This window comes from Lolium rigidum, chromosome 7, assembly GCF_022539505.1.
Source record: "Lolium rigidum isolate FL_2022 chromosome 7, APGP_CSIRO_Lrig_0.1, whole genome shotgun sequence".
In the NCBI taxonomy this organism is placed as follows: domain Eukaryota; kingdom Viridiplantae; phylum Streptophyta; class Magnoliopsida; order Poales; family Poaceae; genus Lolium; species Lolium rigidum.
This window is the reverse complement of record NC_061514.1, coordinates 118637525-118662370: the sequence shown is the minus strand read 5'-3', so window position 1 is coordinate 118662370 and position 24846 is coordinate 118637525. Positions and strand designations below refer to the sequence as shown.

Below are 24846 nucleotides of genomic sequence, written 5' to 3'. Positions count from 1 at the left end.
TAACGAATTGTGAGCCTAAGTCACATGTGCAAGTCCTTTCATATTAAAAAGAATCGAATAAATACAGGCGTGAACCATTCTTTTTATCTTACACCGTCTTTCACTCTCCAACAAATTGTTGATTTTGAGAGTTAATAATCTCAATGCGTTGTACTTTTGTGCTCCCTCCATTTCATAATTTTTGTCACGGATTTAAACATATCTAGATATAGTATAAGCCTTGTCACGGATTCTGACAAAGGGTTAACTTTATCAATGCCTATTAAGATGGACTTGAGGATGTCAGCGAATCAACAGACTAGTCAGCCAAACTTAGGCAGCCGATGAATATCGCTATCAAGGGTGAACCGCCGAGATTACAATATGTGAAACTACAGTTATATGAGTCTTTGCTATGATTCGATCCCCTCTCTCGGTGGCTCCTCCTAGCCCTTCATATAGCGGGTTGGGTCTCAGACTCCACCTCGAGGTCAAGTTACGGTACATGTCGATTTACCCAATATAGGCTTAGCTTTCCTAATAGGATTCTTTTGGATTCTTCCGAACTTCTTCATGGACTTTACTCTATTTCCTCTTGGGCTTTGTACCAAGAATATCAATGTTTAAGATCCGATATGGCTCTCTAGACACATTTTGTGCATATACCCACACATTTTGTGCATAGACCCGATATAGACTTAGCTTTCCTAATAGAATTCCTTCGAATTCTTCCGGACTTCTTCATGGCCTTTCCTCTATCCCTTCTAAACTTTGTACCACGGATATCAATGCTTAAGACCCGATATGGCATACACATGTCACATTCGAATGTCTCTAGACACATTTTGTGCATAGATATATCTAAATGTGCCACAAAATTGATGGAAGAGAGAGAGAGGGGAAAAGTATGTTGAAATATTGGGCCCACTTTTAGTGGCCCAAATTAGATTTCAGTTTTTCCTATAAATCTCAGTTTTTCCTATAAATCTCTATATGCTTGGTATATATTATAAGTATGTTCTACCCAAAGTCCAATTGGACCATAATATGAAATTTGGTGATTTACGAAATCTGATGCAGTGAACTAACAAAAGACACACGTATGGAGCATCAGGAGCAGCCTAAAAAATACAAGGTCGGATATTTTTTTCTTTTAAAACATCGATACACTGTCCGTTTTACATCCTGAAATGATAAAACCACTCATGGCTGTTCAACTGAATTCACTCCATTTTCATCATTACTCACAATGCCCAGCAAACTAATTTTACATTTTGAGCCGAGTAGCCTGAATGAGGTATACACGAGAAAGGAAACTCAGTAGCATGTCCCAGAATTCAAAGCCTTACTTAATCAGCTGATATGCTGGCGCGAAGACATGCTCCTCCTCCTAGCCTTGTTTGAACTTTGAACAGCCAGCCATCTCTTCAGCTCTTGCTGCCATTTCCTCTCATTGCCTGCACCGGCTGACTGCTGTGTCTCATCGTCGTCACGCACACACCAGTCGCCCCTCCTTGCCCTTCCTCGTTCAACTATGACGGGCGCGCCGGCTGCTGCTGCGTGATGCAGTGTATGTTTCCACCTCCCAGCACAATCTCTCTGGCGCCTTCCACCATCACAACCTGCAGCCAACAGTTCACGAGTCCCTTCAGACCATCGAACCTCACTGAATTTTCATTTCTACCACTAAGAGGTCTTGCTCGCTTCAGGAGCATTAAAACTAACCTCATGATCAGGAAATGCTTTCTGGAGAACCTCACGTGCTTCGTCATCCCGCTGCTTATCACCAAAAGCAGGTGCTATGATCCCGCCATTCGTTGGGTAGAAGTTCACGTATGAGGCAGGCAGTCTCTTGCCTGGTTCCCTCGGTACAGCATGCCCCTGGTAACATGTCCGAGCAAAGAAATCAGTGTTGCGATGGACCCATAGTTACTCATGAGAATAGCTGCAATACCGATACTGACCGTCGCATTAACACCATCCCCCTCTTCCTTTGTAACATATAAAGGCCCTGGCACGTGGATCTTTACCACCTCTATTTGCCGCCCTTTCGCATCGACGGCCTGAGTGAGAGTTGATAGTGCCCTAACTGATATTTCGTACTGTGGGTCATTCTCATCATCAGTCCATGCCAAGAGGATCACACCAGGTCTAATGAAACAGCATAAACTGTCAACATGCCCATTTGTATCCTCATCACCTGGAAAACCATCAGAAGGTTACTAAGCAGTAAAATAGTTCTACAAGTGAGGAGATAAAATTTTGCGGTTTTTACAACTGCAAGTGATAAAATACTGTGGATTGTTTACCATAAAGTCCTTGAGGTATCCAAATGATCTTTGTGACTCCAAGAAAATCCCTCAGCTCATTCTCTATATCTTGTCTACTCATGTTGGGGTTTCGGTTAGGGTTTAACAAGCATTCTTCTGTTGTAATGCATGTACCTTTTTCAATATGACAAAATTATCAGCAAAACACCAAAAACGCTGAAACCATTTGATCAAAATGATATGACAGGCACCTTCGCCATCTACATGAATGCTTCCACCCTCAAGAACCATTGTGTGTGGAAACCTAGGGATCCTCTCTATCTCAACTATCTGGAAATTAATGGCAAGAATAGGAAAATTTTAAGTACAACAAGTAATATGGGTCAGAGAGAAATAGGATTCATTCCTTACTTTCTTGGCAACATTATTATCAAGACTCCAATCATCATAGCAACCATCATCGACTCCTGCAGGACAGAAGGATCAGAACTTGCTGAATTATCATGCAGTGAAGGTGATTACACCTTGACTTGTGAAGTCATGAAATGCTTGCTCTAGAAAGAAGTGATTCTATGCTTTGATAGTGCAAACCAGGTCCTCTATTGTTTTTCTAAAAAATATGGAATCGTTTGCAAGTTGCTACTGTGACACTGGCATTGGTTGATTTTAACTAAACCGCGGTAAATTACTCAATATATATAGATATACATACTACTTCAACCTAAAACAACATGACTCTCCCAATCATGAAACTCATGCTCCAGAGATAGTAGAGTGAATCGTTGCTTTGCTAGTGCAAACCAGGTCCTCTATTGCTTTTGTTAAAACTATGGAACCGTTTGCAAATTACTACTGAGCCATTGGTATGGGTTGATAACTATACAATGTTTGTAAAGTACTGAACAGATATAGATATAACCTAAAACAACATACCTCCCCAGGCGTTAAATTCCCAATCAATTCCCGCTATTGTTTGCTCTGTGAGTCCTGGTTCTGGTCTGCCTTTACGGATAATAAACTTAAAAAAACAGGGATAGTATTAGCAACCCCAGACGCCAGACTTGAAATGGGTATAGAAGAAAAACATATACAAGAATATTTAAGTTACACACAGTGGGACCAGTATCACGAAACCAGGAATCATTCATGCTCATCTCGACCACCCTGATGTTCGGCTGGTGTTCCATCAGTTCGTGGACATGAGGATACTGCCAGAGACAGAAATGTAGAGCTGAATATCCTTGTGTCACACATGATCATGCATCAGTCTATAACATAGCTCATGTGAAGTGTGTCACCTGTTCGGCACTCGCACAAATGGTGACGGGCTCAAACTTTGATATGGCAATTGCAGTTCTTGCAAATACTATTCGAGCTGGACCAGCATTCTCCCGCCAGTTGTCTGGGCGCTCCTAAGATACAAACAAGTGGCGATGTTTATTATGATTATGTACTTTAAATTTTCAAGGCATGCTGAGGAGGCAGGAGGATACACAATGACAAAACGAAACTACAGAATGCTTCTAAGAAACTAGTACAACAATCTAATGTGCTTTCAAGTTTCAACGAATGAAAGATCATCCACATTAATAGTAAATGTATGACATGTTTCTGGTTCATAAGGGAATAAGATATCTTATAAATAGTTTATGACAACAACAACAACAACCATTCCAGTACTGTAGTCAGAAGGAAAGGTAAAGTTGAGTCAACACAATATTGATAGCTATAGATCATTGATAAAAGCACACCATGGAACTAGATATCGTGAATTGTGATAACTTTTCAAGTGTTGTGCTACATGACCCCAACATAGACAGATGGATAACTATAGATCATAGAAAACCAGGAGAAGCAATTGTGGTCATGCTCGACATATTGAGTTATTCAGGGACAAGAAAAATACAGTGCATAGTAGAGATTGAAGTTGAATGAAATTTGTATTGACAGCAAAATTACATTTATCGAGCTATACACAACCTTGCTGATACTTGTGGTTCTGAGTACAAATGCAACCTATACATGATTTACTCATAACCATCGTTCCTGCCCATTCTAAAGGAGAAAAATGGCGTCTCCTTGGAAGAATTTGTCTGCCTAATGAAATATAATCGATGTGCTAGGTGGTTGAACTGATATAAATGCTACGCGAGTCCAAATTAAGCATATATATTAATATATAGTACTGCCCCGGTTCAAAGATTCCACACGATAAGGAATAGACTATAGAGTAAGCTGACAATTAATCCAATATTGAATAACTTAACAATTGTTCATGCTGGCTGCTGCTGGATGCACCTACCATGGATCATACAGTTATCTGATGGAAAAATAATTTGTTTACCACCCTTTGGCTCTCTGCCATGCGCGCCCGGGACCCACTCGTCGGTGACTAACAGACAATACATCGGTTCTAGTGTGTTAATCTGGATATTTATTTGTCAGAATGTTTTCGTTGATAGCGGGGCGAAAGCCTATTTCGAGGAGAATGTTTTCGTTGATCGGTTCATCAGCAACTTCATGCCGAGATGAATCTCGGGGTGCGCAAACAACAGATGCAGCGGCAAGAAAGAACAGTGGAACCAACGGATGAACCGCCGCCGCCGCCGCCGCCGCCGCACCGAACAAGCCCCATCAGGCAACCGAACAAGCCAGACAAACCAAACATTTGCCTAGGTCCGATCGAAATCAGAAACTCCCGTACGGAATAAACAGAGTTAAGCTAGGACAGAGTAAAGCGAAGAACGCGGTGGGGACGTGTGGTCACGGAGGATCCAACCAAACAGAAGATCGAGGAGAGGGGAGGGAGGAGTACGTACGGGCCAGCCCATCCAGCACTGCTCGTGCGGCTCCCATTCCGCCGGCATCCGGAACCCCATCTTCGCCGGGCACCCCGCCATGACCTTCACCATCCTCCCCTCCTCCCTCGCTAAACCTGATTAATCTGACGGTGGAGTGAGATACCGATAAAGACCTACAGCCTAGGCGCCCCCTGCTTCAGATTTCACTGATGAGATGAGAGTCCGCTTATGTGGGAAGGGGAAGGGAGCGAGGGACAGAGTTTGGTAGGTCGGGTCTACCCAGAAAATCTCCTCCCAACCGAGAATTTTGGGTCATCCAGTGTTTGTTAGGTCGGGTCGGTCTATCTGGGCAGTGCCCACCTCATACGAAAAACGGCTTTCAGCCCTGCCCGGTTGCGAAGCCCGAATCGAGCTTCTCACCTCAGCTCGGTTGAGCTCGTTCCGCAAAAAACTGTAGCAGGCCACTGCCCCACCCCCGCACCCCCCCAACCCCCACCCGCTCTTCTCATTTGCCCCCCATCCTCCTCTCGGCCAACCAAGCGCACGGCCAACCAACCGCCGCCGGGGAGCGCCACGGGGACAGAGCGCCGCCTGCGAGGTCAACCACCCACGGCCCGACGCGCCGGAGCTCCTCTCGGCCAACCAAACGCACGGCCAACCAAGCGCTGCCGGGGAGCGCCGCCGGGGAGCGCCACGGGGACGAGGCGCCGCCTGCGAGGTCGACGCGCCGGAGCTCCGCCTCGGCCCGACGCGCCCGAGATCCGCCTCTGCCCGACGCGCTCGAGCTCGGAGACCAGCGCCGCCGGGGAGCGCCACGGGGACGGGCGCCGCCTGCGAGGTCGACGCGCCGGAGCTCCACCTCGGCCCGACGCCGGAGCTCCGCCTCGGCCCGACGCGCTCGAGCTCGGAGACTCGCGCCGCCGCTCTAGCTCGGAGACCTGCACTCGTGGCAACGACGCCCACTCCGGCCAGATGCGGTTGTCAAGGACCCGATTGCTTTTTTCTTTTTCTGTTTAGGGAGCTCTGTGTAAAATTTTAGATCTTGTTGTAATTTTATATCAGCACTAGGATGTAGATTGCAAGGAAACATATCTCAGGTCATACAAGTGCTACCAAACAACATCTTACCAGAGAATCTCTCAACATATACGGGCTACCAAACATGGACAAAATCTCACCTCATCCTATCTGAGCTCAGCATGTCTCTGGTGGGAAGAAGATGTTGGGGTGACCCGGGCTACCAAACACACCCTCAGTGACTGCTTCAGAAAGTCACAAGACGTGACTTCGCCTCGCGACCTTTAAATTATTCAAAAAAATTGAACAAAATTCATTAAACCATTATTTTCATCGTGTATTCTACGTAGGAAAGTTTAGCTTTGCAAGGTACATATGATCAATTATCTAAATAAGTTCTACCTTATATCCATCACTAAGTGTTGCTAATATTTTTGGCAATTGGTTTAATATATAGGTAGACTATAGGTTTAAGGTATTTATCAGCCTGGGAGCACTTGCCGTTATTTGATCATTTTAACTATGTAGCAATGATAAAGTGTTTAATGATAAAAATTATTCTCTTATGCAAGTTATTTATCGGTGCATCTGTTCTTGATTGTCTCTTCAGCATATGAAGAACCGCGACATGTTTACGAACATGTCTACACGGTTAGAGGACACAACGAGAAAGTTTATTACCTAACAAGGATACCAGCAAGATCTAAGATTGGTTTGTTGATACCTTAGGGGCCGATACAACAACTTGTTGTTTTATGTATCAAATCCTTTTTTTATCTTTTCAATGGATTGTGTGCGGCTGGGTGCATCTTAGTTATGCAAAGATCGGATGCTATGCTTAAGACTTTAAGTAATAAAATATTCTTTACCGAAAAAATTGGAATGAAGCTTTTTTGGAATACACAATGAAATGTACTTCCTCCGATCGATAAAAAAAATATTAGGGAGATACATTTTATGGATCAGAGGAAGTGTATGATTTATTAAAAGTTTTTCAATTTTTGGACTATTTGGATATAAAAATTTGTATCAACCTTGTCCATTATATTTTGATTGGATGACCTAGGCGAAGAAGCGCCAAGTCCCACCGTAATTTTGTTTCACAAAGTTCACAAATATATATCCTATAAATGTAGCCGGTTGAGAATTTCTGATTTGGAGGCTTTTGGGTGACTTTGAGTCGCTGATAGATGGACTTATTACTTAGTGGCTTGAACACCTCGCTTTGTAGCCTGCAAAGTCAGAAAATCCGTGCCGAAGGAGTCTGCTAATGCTTAGCCCCTATACCTTGTAGCGATGTACTATGACTTATCATATTTTGAGCTTACACCGGAAATAAAAAAACGATTTAAACGACCAAGATTATGTGATAAGTTAATTATTTTTTTTCTTAAATAGCGAGCTATTTTTATTTTCAGATATATAGCCTTTTCATATCATTCATTTTTTGTTTAGGCTATGTCAATTTGGTCCTGTGTTCTAATTGACCTATTGTATATCCACAAAACAGGGATAATTAAGAAAACCAATGCTTTCTAAACACCCTTTTAGCAAGACTTTGATCACAATGAGCAAATGTCAATAGTTCCAACCGAAGGGAAAGCATAAAAAGGTAGGTCTGACAACTCAATCAGATAACCTGACAGGATGTTCTTCAAATAATGTTTCCTCACACCACACCCACAATCTCTTCAATGACTAGGCATGATGAGACCCAAGAAAATTGTGATTCTTCAAGTGAAACAAGCATAGAGACTGGGTTTATATGATCTTTCACCACAAATGAGATAGCAAGGAGCCTGAAGTATGTAACTGTGAATCTTGATGTGCTGTTGTGTTTCCATTTTCCAGATTCTATTTAGGAAAATGATTAGATTCCCCCGGGGGCTACCACGCTCTGATCCCCCGGGTGCGTGGCCTTCCGATCTCCACGTCCAGACTAATCTGTTCCACTCGTTTTTCTCATCACGTGGGTAGGGACCACCTCTGTGAGCTTATCTTCTTACCCGTCGCGAGGGACGCCGGCCGGAGCTACCCCCGGAGCTCCCGAGCTCGTCCCCCACGCGCTCTCCGTCCCAAACTCCGCGCGCCTCCGCGAGGTTTCGCCATGGCGCCGCCGACGGCGACCTCCGATTCCACCTCTCCGGGAGCTCCACTTCGCCGGCCGCCGGTCAACCTCCATAGCGCCGCCTTGTTTCCTGGGGGGCCTCCGCCGACTTCCAGCAGTCGAGCTCCGCCTGGCTCGCGGACGTCCTCGACGTGTGCCCGCACCCGCTCACCTCTGGCCAGCTCTGGTTTCTCAGCGTCTTCCCCATGGCGCCCTCCTCCATGCCCCACCTTTGCAACGCGGGCCGACTGCTGCTGCTGCAGCTGCATACGCTGGTATGCAGTGCTGTCAGCGGGGAGCGGGGAGCGGGGTGCTGCAATTGTACTTTTTTTCTACAAGATTTCCGGTGATGTACTGATGTCTTCTCCGGCGAGTTTGATTTGAGCGGAGCTGGGATGATCTTGCTACATATTAATTTACTGTTTTGCTACATATTCATGTTTTTTTGCCACAATTATTATGCAATGTTTGCTAAAAAAGCATAAATATTTTGCTACAAGGTTTCCGGTGAGATCTCCCTTGGTGTCCTCGACGAGGTCTAGGTTCTATGGATTTTGCTACATATAAATAATTTTTTTGCCACAACTTTTTTGCTTCTTTGCTACAATAGCATAATATATTTGCTACGAGGGTCTCCGGCGAAGTTTTTCGGTGAGTTCTCCGGCGATGTCTCCGATGATTTTTATGTTTGCTACAACAACATAACTATTTTGCTACGAGCTCTCCGGCGAGGTCTCCGGCGAGATTCCGGCGAGCTCAGACGTTTTCTTTTATTTCATGGGGCGAACCGTTTTTTGCTACATGCAGTTGCTGCCGGGGTGTTTATTTTGCTGCCGGAGATATTTTTTTGCTACATGCAAATCTGACCGTACATGATGTTGATCTGACGGCTGGGGACCCGGGGGCTGGGGAATCAGATCCCCCGGGGGACGCCCAGCACTTTCCTTCTATTTATGACCAATTTTTCTACACATAACTATTGAACTTAGCAAGCGCGAGCTTGCCTAGTTTCCACTAAGAATGAATCTCGACATAATATCCACGAGTCATGTTGATGTACTGAAGCGTCTTTCATATGTTGGTAGGAGGACAAGCTGATTAAGAAAACAGATAGTGTTGCCTTTGTCCAGATTCTCCGTCACTACAAGTCAATTGATTAATTGAAGTCCCAGGCAAAACAACACTGGTTGTTAGGCAACCCCTCCAACCCCAACTGTTCTTGCATCAACCCCTCCTAACATTGACAACCTGAAGCAAGCTCCCCTTTCCTATATAAACACTTCGCCGCAACCCCATCTCTTCAGAACACACACAAACCCCACTCTACCCTCTCCGGTTTTCTCCGTCTAAATCCATCAATCTCTCTTCTCTTTCTCTCTGTCATCGCAACACCCAGAGAGATCATCAACATGGTGAGTGTGCAACGCCAACTTGATTGCTCCGTTCTGATTACATAAGCATGCATATGCTTGTATCTGTGCAAGTTGTGACATTTGTTGTTGCGTCACGCTATGCGTGCGCTCGTGCAGGGTGCGGAGGCAAAGCATATCAGCGTGGCCATGGCGGAGAGCAAGGCGCAGCTGATGTCGGTGAAGCGCGGCGAGCCGACGCTGGTGGCGCCGGCGTCGGCGACGCCGACGGGTGAGCAGTACTACCTGTCGAACCTGGACCAGAACATCGCGGTGATCGTGCAGACGGTGTACTGCTTCAAGTGCCCGTCGGGCCGCGGCCACGAGGGCGCCGCCGACGCGCTTCGCGCCGCGCTGGCCCGGGTGCTCGTGCACTACCACCCGCTCGCCGGCCGCCTCGGCATCAGCCCGGAGATGAAGCTGACCGTGGAGTGCACCGGCGAGGGCGCGCCCTTCGTGGAGGCCGACGCCGCCTGCGACCTGGCCGACGTCGGCGACCTCTCCACCCCGGACCCCGCCGCCCTGGGCCAGCTCGTCTACTCCGTCCCCGGCGCCAAGAACATCCTGGAGATGCCGCCCATCACGGCTCAGGTACGTGCGCCACAGGCATTCACTGCGTTCTGAGCGTCGCCCTCCATGATACGTTGCGCGCGTTGCATCTTTTTGGGGCGCTTTCCGGTGCCCGAGGCGGCCTTGCCGATCCCTGGTTGGGTTGCCCTGAGCTGCGCGTTTAATGGCGGCATGGTGCAGCGCGCCATTCCCTTTTGGTGAAAGGGAGAAGATAAAAGTTTTGTGGATGCACGTTGCACTATTCACTCCCTCGTGTTACTGTGCGTTTGCCTTGCACTAGCATGGAACGTTCGTGAGTCGAATAATTGGAGTTTGGAATTGGTTGGGGGTAGAGTAGTGTTAAGAGAGAATTGACCTGTGTTTGAAAAATGAATTCAATGCGGCACCTAAAAGATAATAATCCTACTACTATTAGCAACAGTAGGATAATAATTGACATTTCATTTCATTGAGATGAAATAAAATGATATAGTTGCCAAACGAGCTCTTAAAGAAATCAAAATATGCGTTTTTTCTTCATAGTTAGCCCAACTACTTCTACCTATAAATCAACCAAACCATCACCATCCGTTTTTCTTCTAGCAACCTCATGACATCTACATGTCATTCACCAAGTAATCCCATCATCCAGCATGTAGTACCAGTAGCTAGGATCCAAATTTCAGATCAAGATCAATTGTACACCTAATTAGCAGTTAAGCTCTGTACATCAAATTAGTCAAAGAGCGCTGCTACAGGTTCGACAAATATGTCCGATCTTTGAACAGGAACCCTAGACTGCACACCTAGGATGGCCCATCGTCTCGTCGTATACCAAAGTTGGACGGATACACATCTGCTGAAAATTTAATGAACTTGACTGCTCCAGTCAGTAGCACTAGCAATAACTAACTTCATTTACCTGGTCAATTTAACTCGCAGGTGACCAGGTTCAAATGTGGCGGCTTCAGCCTCGGGCTGGCCATGAACCACTGCATGTTCGACGGCCTGGGCGCCATGGAGTTCGTCAACTCCTGGGCCGAGATGGCGCGCGGCGCCGCGGAGCTCACCGTGCCACCATTCATGGACCGCACCGTGCTGCGCGCGCGCGACCCTCCGGTCATCTCCTTCCCGCACCGCGAGTTCGACGAGATCGCCGACGTCTCGGGAATGGCGGCGCTGTACGGCGGGCAGGAGCTGGTCTACCGCTCCTTCTGCTTCGACCCGGACAGGCTGGAGCGCGTGCGCGCCCTCGCCCTCGCCGGCGGCGACCTCGAGCGCTGCACCACCTTCGAGGCGCTCTCCGGCCTCGTCTGGCGCGCGCGCACCGCCGCGCTGGGGCTCGCGCCGGAGCAGCAGACGAAGCTGCTGTTCGCCGTGGACGGGCGCCGCCGCTTCGTGCCCCCGCTCCCCAAGGGCTACTTTGGGAACGGCATCGTGCTGACCAACGCGCTGGCGACGGCCGGTGACCTGCTGGCGTCGCCGGTGTCGCGCGCTGCCGGGATGGTGCAGGAGGCCGTGCGGATGGTGACCGACGAGTACATGCGGTCGGCGGTGGACTACTTCGAGGCGACGCGCGCGCGGCCGTCGCTGGCGTCGACGTTGCTCATCACGACGTGGTCGAGGCTCGCGTTCGACGGCGCCGACTTCGGCTGGGGAGAGCCGGCCATGTCCGGGCCCGTGATGCTGCCGGAGAAGGAGGTCATACTATTCCTCGCGCACGGCAAGGAGAGGAAGAGCATTAACGTCCTGCTCGGCCTGCCGGCGTCCGCCATGGATGCCTTCAAAGAGCTCATGGACGAGATATGATGAACTGCTGTGTCCGTGCCATGTTGGTCTTGGGGGCTTCGTTTATGTGTTAGCTGATTTGTGTGATACCGGTCAATGATTTTCTAAGTTTGCTTGCCAAACCAGTGATTTTACAGTCATATTGTAAGAAGAATTATTAATAGTAATCCATACTCTATTGGCAAAACAACTTATGAGTGACTAATTCTCCTTATAGTTAACTTTTTTAAAACAAAAGGCTTGAGCATAGCCCGGTTTTAAGAGATAACACATAAATCCAGCTAGTGCCCCAACACCTACCTGAACACCTAAGGCTGGTGCCAATGCACCGCCCCACTCTAGCCTCGCCACGTCGCACTTTTTCCTCACTCTCACCCCACTCTCACCCCACTCTCATCCCACCTTGCCAATGCATGGGCTATAGTGAGACCTCTCACTTCTCTCTCCTCCACATCAGCTTTTCTCTCTCCTCAACATTAGCTTTTCTTTTTCAGATTACAACATTAAAAATAATGCAAGGAAATTATTTTATTGAACTAAAATTGTAACCGATTACATCATAAAAATAAATTACATAAAAATTTGAAAAAATTATATAATCTATGCACTATGAGCCCACACATGCTCAATCAAATCTTGCTGGAGCTGTGTATACACCGGTGAGTCCCTCATTTCGTTGTCCATCTGAATCCTCGCTGCTAGGCTTGGTGGTGCATGGTGGTGTATTGCAGGGCCGACATTGGACTCAACGGTCTCATAGTTGTGCTCCAAATTTGTACCACGCTCATCGTCGATGATCATGTTGTGCAGAATGACACATGCACGCATGATCAACCCAAGAGTACGCCTCGAGAAGGAGCGTCCGGAAGCTGCTAGAATGTTGAACCTAGCCTTCAGCACTCCAAAGGCACACTCCACATCTTTGCGCCAAGCCGATTGAGCAGCAGTGAACATTCGCTGCTTTTCACTTTGTGGAAGAGTAACACCTTTCATGAACACCGGCCGGGAGGGGTAGATGCCGTCGGCAAGGTAGTAACCATAGTTGTACTCGTGTCCATTCACCGTGAAGTTCACTACGGGTGCTTCTCCCTAAGCACATCCGTGAACAACGGCGACTGGTTGAGTACATTGAGGTCGTTGTTCGACCCGGCCACTCCAAAAAAGGCATGCCAGATCCAACGATCATACGACGCAACGGCTTCTAAGATTATGGTAGGGTGTTTGATGTCTCCCCTTGTGAATTGACCAAGCATAAGCCACTCGGGCAGTTCCTCCACTGCCAATGCATGCAATCGATGCTCCCTAACATGCCCGGAAAGTCACGCTCCTCGGCTTTCGCTAACGGACGCCGAGTATCCTCGACGGTTGGTCGACGGTAAAACGTCTCCCGTAACGAGGCAATGATGCCTTCACGGAATCTATCTAGACAATCTGATGTAGTTTGTCTAGCTAACTTAAGCCACTCATCTATCGTATCTGCAGAGGCTCCATAAGCTAACAGACGCAAAGCCGCAGTACACTTTTGTAGGGGAGAATGACCAGGACGGTTGAGAGCATCAAATCTTTGGGTGAAATACGGAGAGTATTCACCCAATCTATCCACAATGCGCAGAAAAAGGGATCGCCTCATCCGATACCTTCGGCGAAAGAAGCTCGGAGGGTAGTTGCGGTCGTCGGCGAAGTAGTCCTCGAACAGCCGATCGTGGGCACCAAGACGATCACGTCCGATGACCTCTCGGCGGCGTCGCGGCCGTCTTGGCTCCTCCTCCTCCTCCTCGTTCAGCATCTCCTCCTCGTACTCCGCCCGGAATGCGACGATCAGCTCACCCTCTATTCCGTCGCTCGAACTGCTGGACGAAGACATGGCGTTGAGAGGGAGTGGAAATGGAGAGTGGAGGAGATCAAATGGGTGTGGAGTGATTGAAACCAGATGGAGGTATTTATAGAGGGGGGGCTGAAATTTTAGGGTTTTTTGAAGTACCAACGGCTACCCCAACGGCTAGCTGAGGTGGACGAATCAGATCGCGCCACTGAAAGAACATCTCTTGCATTTTGTTTTGTGTGTTTGATGTCAATATATGTGATACACTAATGTTTGATTAAGTGGTACAGGGATTACATAGTTTCATATTTGCGTGTGTTGGATTTGGTCGGTCTGTCAAAAGTTAACAGGAAAAGCTTGGCCAGGCCGGATAATCCGGGCCGGATATTCTTGAAATATCCGGCCCCCTGTTTTTGGCTAAGTCTTCGAGGAAAAGCAGCTCAGTAGGTGGGCCGGACATTTGGCCGGATAATGTCCCGGTATTGTATCAGGGCCGGATTATCCGGGCCGGATATTTTGGAAATATCCGGCCCCCTCGATTTTGGCTAAGGACTGGAGGAAATGTGAATCAGTACATGGGCCGGATAATTGGCCGGACAATGTCACACTTTTGTTCCGTAGGCCGGATTATCCGGGGGCGGATTATCCGGCCCTACTTACACCGGATTATCCGGCCCCCGGAAGCAACAACGGCTCAATTTCGAGAGGGGTATAAATACCCCCTTCTTCTACCTTGGTTGCTTGCTCAATCATTACACAAGAAATCTGTCAAGCCACCTCCATTAGAGCCACCTCAAGAAAGTCAAGATTTGCAAGATCTCCTTCCTCCCCCAACCAAAGCTCTTGATCTTTGGGGATTCGAAGGAGAAGACACCGATCTACATCCTCACCGAAGCGTTATTCATTTCCCCCTCTCTTGTTTGAGGGATCTCATGCTAGTGTTCCTATTTGGTTCCCTAGTCGATTTGTTGTTGATGTATTGTTGTTGATTGTTGTATTGTTACAGATTTGGGAGCCTCCAATTTGGTTGTGGATGTGTGCCCCAAGAACTTTGTAAAGGCCCGGTTTCCGCCTCGAGGAAATCCCTTAGTGGAAGTGGGCTAGGCCTTCGTGGCGTTGCTCACGGGAGATCCGAGTGAAGCCTTCGTGGCTGTTGGTTTGGCTTGCGTAGCAACCACACTCCTCCAAACGTAGACGTACCTTCTTGCAAAGGAAGGGAACTACGGGAATCATCTCCGTGTCATCGCGTGCTACACTCTCGGTTACCTCTATCCCACTCTATCTCCTATTGCGTAGCTATACCTTGCTTAGTTGATATCCTTGTCATATAGGTAAATTCACATAGTTGCATATCTAGAGAATTTACCTTTCGTGTCAAGCCTAAATTGAAAAAGAACTAAAAATTGGTTAGCACCTATTCACCCCCCCCTCTAGGTGCGGCATACGATCCTTTCAATTGGTATCAGAGCCTCGGCTCTTATTTCGGGCTTAACCGCCTAAGAGTATGCTGAACGAGGAGCCCTCGGAAGGGGCCGCCACGACGGTCTCCATGGAAGACTTCAATTCGTTGAAGTCCTCCATGGAAGCCCAAATGGAAAGCATGAAAAAGATGATAGCCGAGCTTTTGGCTCCGGTCCTTCCCAAGGCTCCTAGTCTAGAGGTAAAAGACACGGGTGCGTTAAATGAGGGAGAGGCTTCGGACTTACCCTCATCTACCAAACCCGTAGAAGGTGACAACTTAAACACTATCAAAGCTACAAGTGCATCTCCCAAGGGAACTAGTGAAAGTGAGAGCTACAATCGAGTACCTCCACCTTTCCTATCACCCGATATACCGGTTCCCATGCCTCATTTGAACATTCGGGTGACCCACCTAAGTTTTCCGTTGATAATTTCGATACTTGGAAATTTGAGTTCCGCTCTCATGTTTGTAGTGCCTCCAATGAACTATGGAGAATCATCTTGGAGGGATTCAAGCCATACAACCCCGACAAGTTGACTAGAAGAGAAGCAATTGATAGTCAACTCAACAACACCGCCCTACACATGATTCAAACTAGTGTGGGGACACCGGAATTGCATCGAGTCCGGAACTACACCACCGCCAAGGAAGCTTGGGACGGCTTGATCGCTAGTTGTATTGGAAGTGAGAGCACAAGAAGGAACAAGTATAATGCTCTTAAGAATAAAGCCGAAGGGTTCATGAGGCTACCGGATGAAGATCATGAACTCATGTATGGAAGACTTGTCTCGGTTGCCGATGCCTTCCGGCTTATTGGTGCCTCCCACATCAATGACTCTTGGATCAAGGAGAAGTACATTGAATGCATGATGCCATTTGTTCCCATTGATGTCAAGACTCTTGTGGGAAGGGAATGCTATTCCTCTCTTACTTCTCAACAAGTCGTGCACGAGATGCAAGCTCTCAAGGTGCTTGAAGAAACCTCTCATGATTCTCGCAATCGTGCTCTTGGAATGGCAAAAGGTTCCAATCTTGCCTTGGTGGTCAACTCCGGTGAAGAAGTGATTCCTCAAGAATCTTATAGGGCATTGATAACCCACAAGTATAGGGGATCGCAACAGTCTTCGAGGGAAGTATTACCCAATTTATTGATTCGACACAAGGGGAGACAAAGAATACTTGGAAGCCTTAACAACGGAGTTGTCAATTCAGTTGCACTCGGAAACAAACTTGCTCGCAAGAGTTTATCGATAGTAACAGCTTTTATAGCAGATAGCGATAGTGAAATAACGAGCAGCAGAGTAACAACGACAGCAGTAGTGATTATAGTAAACAGCAGGATTAAAATACTGTAGGCACGGGGACGGATAACGGGCGTTGCATGGATGAGAGAAACTCATGTAACAATCATAGCAGGGCATTTGCGAGATAATAATAAAACGGTGTCCAAGTACTAATCAATCAATAGGCATGTGTTCCAATTATAGTCGTACGTGCTCGCAATGAGAAACTTGCACAACATCTTTTGTCCTACCAGCCGGTGGCAGCCGGGCCTCAAGGGAAACTACTCGGATATTAAGGTACTCCTTTTAATAGAGTACCGGAGCAAAGCATTAACACTCCGTGAACACATGTGATCCTCACATCACTGCCATTCCCTCCGGTTGTCCCGATTTCGTCACTTCGGGGCCATCGGTTCCGGACAGCGACATGTGTATACAACTTGCGGGTAAGATCATAAACAACGAATATCTTCATGAATCAATAACATGTTCAGATCCGAGATCATGGCACTCGGGCCCTAGTGACAAGCATTAAGCATAACAAGTTGCAACAATATCATAAAAGTACCATCTACGGACACTAGGCACTATGCCCTAACAATCTTATGCTATTACATGACCAATCTCATCCAATCCCTACCATCCCCTTCGGCCTACAGCGGGGGAATTACTCACACATGGATGGGGGAAACATTGCTGGTTGATGGAGAGGCGTTGGCGGTGATGGCGGTGATGATCTCCTCCAATTCCCCGTCCCGGCGGAGTGCCGAACGGAGACTTCGGCTCCCGCGACGGAGTTTCGCGATGTGGCGGCGTTCGGAGGGTTTACGGCGACTTCGACTTCTCTCCGTGCGTTTTTAGGTCGAGGCGAATAAGTAGTCCGAAGGAGGGCGTCGGAGGCCGGCCGAGGGGCCACACCACGTGGCCGCGCGGGCCCCCCCGGGCCGCGCCGCCCTATGGTGTGGGGCCCTCGTGCCTCCACTTCAATTGCCCTTCTGGCTCCGTTAGTTTCCTGGGAAAATAGGACCTTCCGCATAAATTCCGAGGTTTTTCCCGAAAGTTGGATTTCTGCACAAAAACGAGACACCAGAGCAGCTTCTGCTGAAAACAGCGTTAGTCCGTATTAGTTGCATCCAAAATACACAAATTAGAGGCCAAACAATAGCAAAAGTGTTCGGGAAAGTAGATACGTTTTGGACGTATCAACTCCCCCAAGCTTAGCTTATTGCTTGTCCTCAAGCAATTCAGTTAACAACTGAGCGATAAAAGAACTTTCACGAACACATTTGCTCATATGATGTATATATTCTCATGATATGGCTAATACTTGAGCAGTTCATGATGAGACACATGCAAATAAGATCATCTAACAGCTATGTCAATCATGGAGAGGTACCAACAATTAATAATAAGCATCATGAATCATGTATATAAGCAGGATTGCAATGTTCATAAGAGAGCATGATAAAGTGGTATCTCGCTTGCTCGTATTTGATTGGCAAAACATAAATGCCCGGGCACCTTTGAAGTTCATAGAAAGACTAGAAGTAGTGATTGTCAAAGATAAAAGCATCAAAGTTATACCACAATCAATCATATTTTGAGACAAGCATATTATACTAAGAATGACAGTTGTGCTCTCAAGAAAGTACTCGAAGAAATAATGGAGACACAACATAAAAGTAAAAGATTGACCCTTCGCAGAGGGAAGCAGGGATTAACATGCGCTAGAGCTTTTCATTTTCATAAATCAGGAGTAAAATTATTTTGAGAGGTGTTTGTTGTTGTCAACGAATGGTAATGGGTACACTAACTACCTCGCCAACCGGACTTTCAAGAGCGGCTCCCATGAATTATTGCATATTTATTTGGCACTCCTTCCAACCTTTCTTACACAAACCATGGCTAACCGAATCCTCGGGTGCCGGCCAACAATCTCATACCATGAAGGAGTGCCCTTTTTATTTTATCTTTATTATGATGATGACACTCCCCCCAACCTTTGCTTACACAAGCCATGGCTAACCGAATCCTTCGGGTGCCGTCCAACAATCACAAACCATGGAGGAGTGTCTATTTAAGTTAATTAATTCGGGATCGGGAATCCCATTGCCAGCTCTTTTTGCAAAATTATTGGATAAGCGGATGTGCCACTAGTCCATATGAGAGTCCGTCAAAAGTAAATGACAAGGTTGAAAGCTAAACACCACATACTTCCTCATGAGCTATGAAACATTAACACAAATTAAGAAGCATTTTGAAGGTTTTAAAGGTAGCGCATGAGAATTTACTTGGAATGGTTTGAAATGCCATGCATAGGTATTTATGGTGGACACTTTTGGAACAACTTGGTTTTAGGTGTTTGGAAGCACGAGCAGCGTTCCCGCTCAGTACAAGTGAAGGCTAGCAAAAGACTAGGGAGCGACAAATCAAGAGAGCAGTAACTGTCATAATCATGCTTGCGGCAAAATAAATTAACCGAGGCATAAAAGTGATACAAGAACTCTGAAGCAATGTAAATCATTGAGGCTTAATTGACTCTTGTTCAGTCATATGCATGCGTGAGCATGTGCCAAGTCGATATAAATGAATTATTCAGAGGAGGATACCACAATGCCATACTTACTTATGAATAAAACAATGCAAGCAAACACCCATGACATGCTACTCAAATTAATAGATTGGAGCTAAACATGAGAGATCATAAACTACTAGACTTTCTCAAATAACATATACCTCACATGAACCAACTAAGCATGCTCACATGGATGAGTATATGTACAAAAATGAAAACAAATAGAGTTCATACCAGCCTCTCACCACAATCGGATTGTCGTAGATCGTCATTATTGCCTTTTCACTTGTGCAGCTTGGATAATATGAGATGAAAACCACGCTCCAGCCACCGAAGACCATTGAACTCATAAAGAACTTTACAAACCAAAGAAGAACATCAAATATTTTTGGTGTTTTCAAATTGCAAATAAGAACAAGAGGAAACAAGCAATCAAAGCAAAATCTTTTTGGGTTTTCTTATAGCAAACTAGCAATAGCAATTAAAGCGAAACAAATGCAAGAAACCAAAGCAAACAAATGGTGAAGAGAAACAACAGAAATATTTTTGGTCTTTTTGTGTTTTGGGAAAGAAACAAAGTGAAAGCAAGAAATAGCAAACTAAAAGAAACACGTAGAAAGCGAGATGGCAGAAATCTGCCAAAACTTGACAGCAGTACAGAAATCGATTTTTACAAAAATCTTACGTTGCTCAGTTCGAAAAGTGTTCAACTAACGAAAGTTAGATAACAACCTGGGTAACATGCACAAAAATTTGCAACTCAAAATACTGTTCTGGCTGGGCACACGAATTTTTACGGTAACAGCCCAGAATCTGTTTTCAGGCAGCACTTCCCCAAATATCATCTTCCTCTCATTAGAAAACCACTCAAAGAGACTAAAGCAAGTATATACAAGTATCCAGCAATCATAATATGCAAAGAATGAGTGATGCCGGTATACCTCCCCCAAGCTTAGGCTTTTGGACTAAGTGGAGTTCAACCCCATCGAGGGTCCGGGTTCCACGCCGGTGGATCATATGTGGAATAGTCATAATAAAGCTCCCGCGTAAGAAAAGCGTGGAGGCTCCGCATATCCATCATGTTGGCGCGAGGAACTTGCTGCATCGGATGATGAGTCGAGGTGCTCCTCGACCTCTATGTCGTCTCTTGCATGTTGGCCTCCTCTCTCTATATGTGCATCTAGTGCACCTTCCGTGACCGACCAATCTCCCCGGAATCAAGGTTAGACAAAACAGGCGCGAGCAATCTTACTAGTTTCTCGCTTTTCTTAGTTATTCTCCAAACTTTCTTATAAAATATCATCTTATAATACAGAGTTACCCAAGTTGGAGGAATCTGAAACAAATTCATGTTTAATCATAGAGGCTATGTCAAGTTTTTCCATGGGGAACGGAATATCAAAATGATGAGGTTCTATATTATGAAAAGCTAGTAAACGGGATGCGATGAGACCTCCACAAATTCCACCTTTCTCACGGTTAGTAGCAAGTCTATAAGCTATTAATGCCCCCAAATTATAAGACCTACTATTTTGCAAGTGCTGCAGCTAGAAAAGCCAAATCCGGGATAGAAAGTTTACCACCAATCCTTTTAGCGAGAACGCATTTGGTAATAAAATAGGCAAAGTAGCGGATGGCCGGGAGCTGAATACTAGTGATTTTACCACTTTCACTCGAGAAACTCCTTCCATCGCAAATCATCTTGTAAAGATCCGAGAGTTCTTGCGGCGATCCCCTTATCTTCTCGCACGACCCCCATTGCGGTATTCTAATTGCCGCACAAAAAGCACTAAATGGCAAGTTGACAGCTTTATTGTAAATTTTATACTCGGACCGTGGGGTTAGATCGCGAACAATTAAACTTGAAGTCCCGCACAAAAGCCATAGTTAATTTTACATATTGTCTTGGCTCTCCTTCAACAAAGTCACTCAGCCCTGCACGAGAAATTAGAGTTTGAACATCTTCAAATATCCCCGCGCTTCTCATGAAATCCGCGCATGGGTAGTAAGAGGGGTATACTCCCTCTTCACGATTGACTACCATAACTTGTTGGACTTCCAATTCTTGCTGGTTCAAGTGATATCTATTCCATTCCATTTTCTGAAATTTCAACAACCAATATAAAAGTTTGATTTGGTGACATATAATTGAGGGAAACTACCATAGGAACTTGCTAGAGTACTAATCATGCATCAAAACTAATTTCTACCAATTAGAACAAGCATGCAAGCTCACTAAACATGTTACCTACAGCAGCAAAATATTCAAGATATACTCAACCAAATGAAATTCTACTTGGATGGGTGGAGGAGTCACATACCGAAGAGCAAATGTGCCAAATTTCAGACAGAAATCTGGGCTGAGCAAAGAGATCGAAAAATCTGGAACTCTGGAGCAAAAACGCGAAAGAGATGAACTTGGTACGAGTTTTTTCGGGAGAGAGAAGGTTCTGGGCGAAAGAGATGACAAAGTGGGGCAGAGGGGAGCCCACACCACATGGTGGCGCGGCCACCTCCTTGGCCGCGCGGCCCAGTGGTGTGGCGCCCTCCGGTGCCCCACAGGTCATCCTCTCGGTGCTCCCGTGTGCCTCGTCGAAAAATAGGACCAACGGTATAATTTTCGCGAATTTTTGAAAACTTTAAAAAATGCACATTTTCTGGGTATTAAGTTTATTATTACTGGCCAGGAAATTTTTTGAAATCTTCAAATAACTAAAGAACTTTGCAAATTAAAAATGCTACAGCAACTAGAGCAAGTGGAAGAAAGAAAGAGATGTTGTTTACCTCCTCTATGCATATAAAAAGTATTTGTTAACAAGGTTGATCAAGTCTTGCCACCAAATAAATTTTATATAGCATATGAAGAAATAAACCTCAAATCAATCATGTTACCTTGAATTGTATTGATATGGATCCAATCACAAGAGTTTGATATTCTTCTTTAGGCTCATATATGGGACAATCAATAGTTCCCACTTTGATAGTTCTCACATGAGAGATAGTATTAACTCCGCACGCTTTTTCAATCCTCTTGGGGAAATAGACGGTGTGTTCCTTATCATCAACATTGAAAGTAACCTTTCCTTTGTTGCAATCAATAACAGCCCCTGCGGTGTTAAGAAAAGGTCTCCCAAGAATAATAGACATATTATCATCTTCAAGCATTTCCAACACAACAAAATCAGTTAATATCAAGCAGTTAGTAGTAACTTGAACAGGGACATTCTCACATATACCAACAGGAATAGCAGTAGATTTATCAGCCATTTGCAAAGATATATAAGTAGGTATCAACTTATCTAAGTAAAGTCTCTTATAAAGAGAAAAAGGCATAACACTAACACCGGCTCCCAAGTCACATAGAGCAGTTTTAACATAATTATTCTTAATAGAACAAGGAATAGTAGGTATACCTGGGTCGCCCAACTTCTTTGGAATTTTGCCATTAAAAGAGTAATTAGCAAGCATAGTAGAAATTTCCTCATTGGGGATTTTCCTTTTGTTAGTAACAATATCTTTCATATACTTTGAATAAGGAGGCAATTTAATAGCATCAGTTAAAGGGATTTGCAAGAATAAAGGTTTCATCCAATCACAGAATTTATTATAGTGTTCCTCTTCCTTTGATTTTAGTTTCTTAGCAGGAAAAGGCATTTGCTTTTGCACCCAAGGTTCTCTTTCATTACCATGTTTCTCAGTAATAAAATCTTCTTTAGTATACTTTTTATTTTTAGCATGCTTTTCAGGTTCTTCTTCAACCTCTTCTTTATCAGGAGTATCAATCTTATCATTATCTTTATCATTATCATGTTCATTACCACTTTCAGTTTCAGCATCAGAAATAGAAATACTATTAGGATCATTAGCAGGTTCAGAGGATTCTATAACATTTTTATGTTTCTTTTTCTTTTTCTTCTTAGAATGAGCACTAGTATCAATGCGTTGAGAATCTTGTTCAATTCTTTTGGGATGCCCTTCAGGATATAGAGGATCCTGGGTAGAGACACCACCTCTAGTTGTTACTTCATAAGCATGTTTCTCTTTAGAATTATTCCCTAACAAGTCATTTTGCACTTTAGTGAGTTGATCAATTTGAGTTTGAATCATTTGAAAATGTTTAACAAGCATCTTAACATCATTGGAGGTTCTCTCCACAATACCATGCAATTCACTAATAGCTTGAGAATTTTCCATTAAATGATTCTCTACTCTCATATTAAAATTTTCTTGCTTAACAATATAATTATCAAACTCATCTAAGCATTGCGCAGGAGGTTTCGAATACGGAATATCTTCCCTAGTAAAGCGTTGAAGGGAGTTTACCTCAATCATGGATGAAGGGGGAATTATCTCACATATATCTTCTATAGGAGGTAGATTTTTCACATCTTCAGATTTAATACCTTTCTCCTTGAGAGACTTCTTGGCTTCCCTCATATCTTCATCATTCAATTTAATTAAACCCCTCTTCTTCACTATTGGCGTTGGAGTTGGTTCGAGCGTATTCCAATCATCATAATTCCGGCCTATTTTAGCCAATAATTCTTCAGCGTCGTCCGGAGTTCTTTTCCGAAAACACAACCAAGCACAACTATCCAGGTATGCCCTAGAATCAATGGTTAGTCCACTATAAAATATATCAAGTAATTCATGCTTTTCTAAATCATGGTCGAGCAAAGCTCTAATAAGAGAGCAAAATCTTGCCCAAGCCTCGTGCAATTTCTCTTCATCTCCCTGATCAAAACTATAAACTCTTTGCAAAGCAGCATGTTGAGCACTAGCAGGAAAGTATTTGCGAAAGAAAACAGCAAGCAATTCTTTTGGACTTTTAATAGAACCAGGTGGCAAACTATTATACCAAGTTTTAGCGTCATCTTTCAATGAGAATGGAAATATTTTAGCAACAAAGTAAGTACGCTTCTTAACATCATCAGAAAACAAGCTACTCAAAGTAGATAACTCAGTCATGTGTTCAACAGCACTTTCTTTTTCGGTACCACAAAAGGGTGTTTTCTCAACAATAGCTATATGAGATAGATCAAGAGAAAAATCATAATCTTTATCCCTAATGTTTATAGGAGATGTGGCAAATTTAGGATCGGGAGACAGCTTTATATCTAACAAGTATGTTCTCGCAAGCAACTTTTTAATTTTTCTTGCATCAGTAGTAGCATTGCATTTTTCAATAAAATCATCATCAAGTTCCACATAATCTTCATCAAGATCATCACTAGAGTATTCAAGTTCAGGTGAACTAACAGGTGTAGTAACATCAGGAATTTCAGCATTTTCAATTTGTCTAGACCTAGCAATGGAAGCATCTAGAAAAGTTCCCAATGAACCACTATCATCAAGCACAGCAGAAATATTATCAGTATTATGAGAGTGTTCGGATTCAGCAGATGTACCCGCATGCGAAGCATGTGGCGGTGAAACAAGTTTATCAATCACAGATGGTGAATCAAGTGTAGCGGAGGTACTCGGAATTGTACCTTTTCTTGTAGTGGATGGTAATATGGCGATCTTAGTATCGCGAGGTTTACCCATGATGGAGAATTTGCAGCGAACAATATTAATCCAAGTGAACTTCCAAATAAAGCTATGCTCCCGGCAACGGCGCCGTAAAATAGTCTTGATAACCCACAAGTATAGGGGATCGCAACAGTCTTCGAGGGAAGTATTACCCAATTTATTGATTCGACACAAGGGGAGACAAAGAATACTTGGAAGCCTTAACAACGGAGTTGTCAATTCAGTTGCACTCGGAAACAAACTTGCTCGCAA

At 45.0% G+C, this 24846-nt stretch overlaps 2 protein-coding genes across 2 annotated transcripts; one reads left to right on the top strand and one right to left on the bottom strand.

The window, feature by feature from the left end:
• Positions 1 to 1122: 1122 nt before the first annotated feature.
• Positions 1123 to 5273, bottom strand: LOC124674674 (agmatine deiminase-like). Its single transcript, XM_047210720.1, has 10 exons — positions 5069 to 5273; positions 3548 to 3661; positions 3362 to 3457; positions 3183 to 3267; positions 2661 to 2716; positions 2501 to 2579; positions 2289 to 2423; positions 1944 to 2179; positions 1705 to 1860; positions 1123 to 1601 (listed from the first exon to the last, which is right to left on the bottom strand). Exons 1-10 carry the CDS (start codon positions 5159 to 5161, stop codon positions 1512 to 1514), a joined length of 1140 nt encoding a protein of 379 aa, XP_047066676.1. The 5' UTR covers positions 5162 to 5273; the 3' UTR covers positions 1123 to 1511.
• Positions 5274 to 9494: 4221 nt separating this feature from the next.
• On the top strand, positions 9495 to 12066 carry LOC124669402 (omega-hydroxypalmitate O-feruloyl transferase-like). Its single transcript, XM_047206019.1, has 3 exons — positions 9495 to 9586; positions 9704 to 10174; positions 11075 to 12066. Exons 1-3 carry the CDS (start codon positions 9584 to 9586, stop codon positions 11939 to 11941), a joined length of 1341 nt encoding a protein of 446 aa, XP_047061975.1. The 5' UTR covers positions 9495 to 9583; the 3' UTR covers positions 11942 to 12066.
• Positions 12067 to 24846: the final 12780 nt, after the last annotated feature.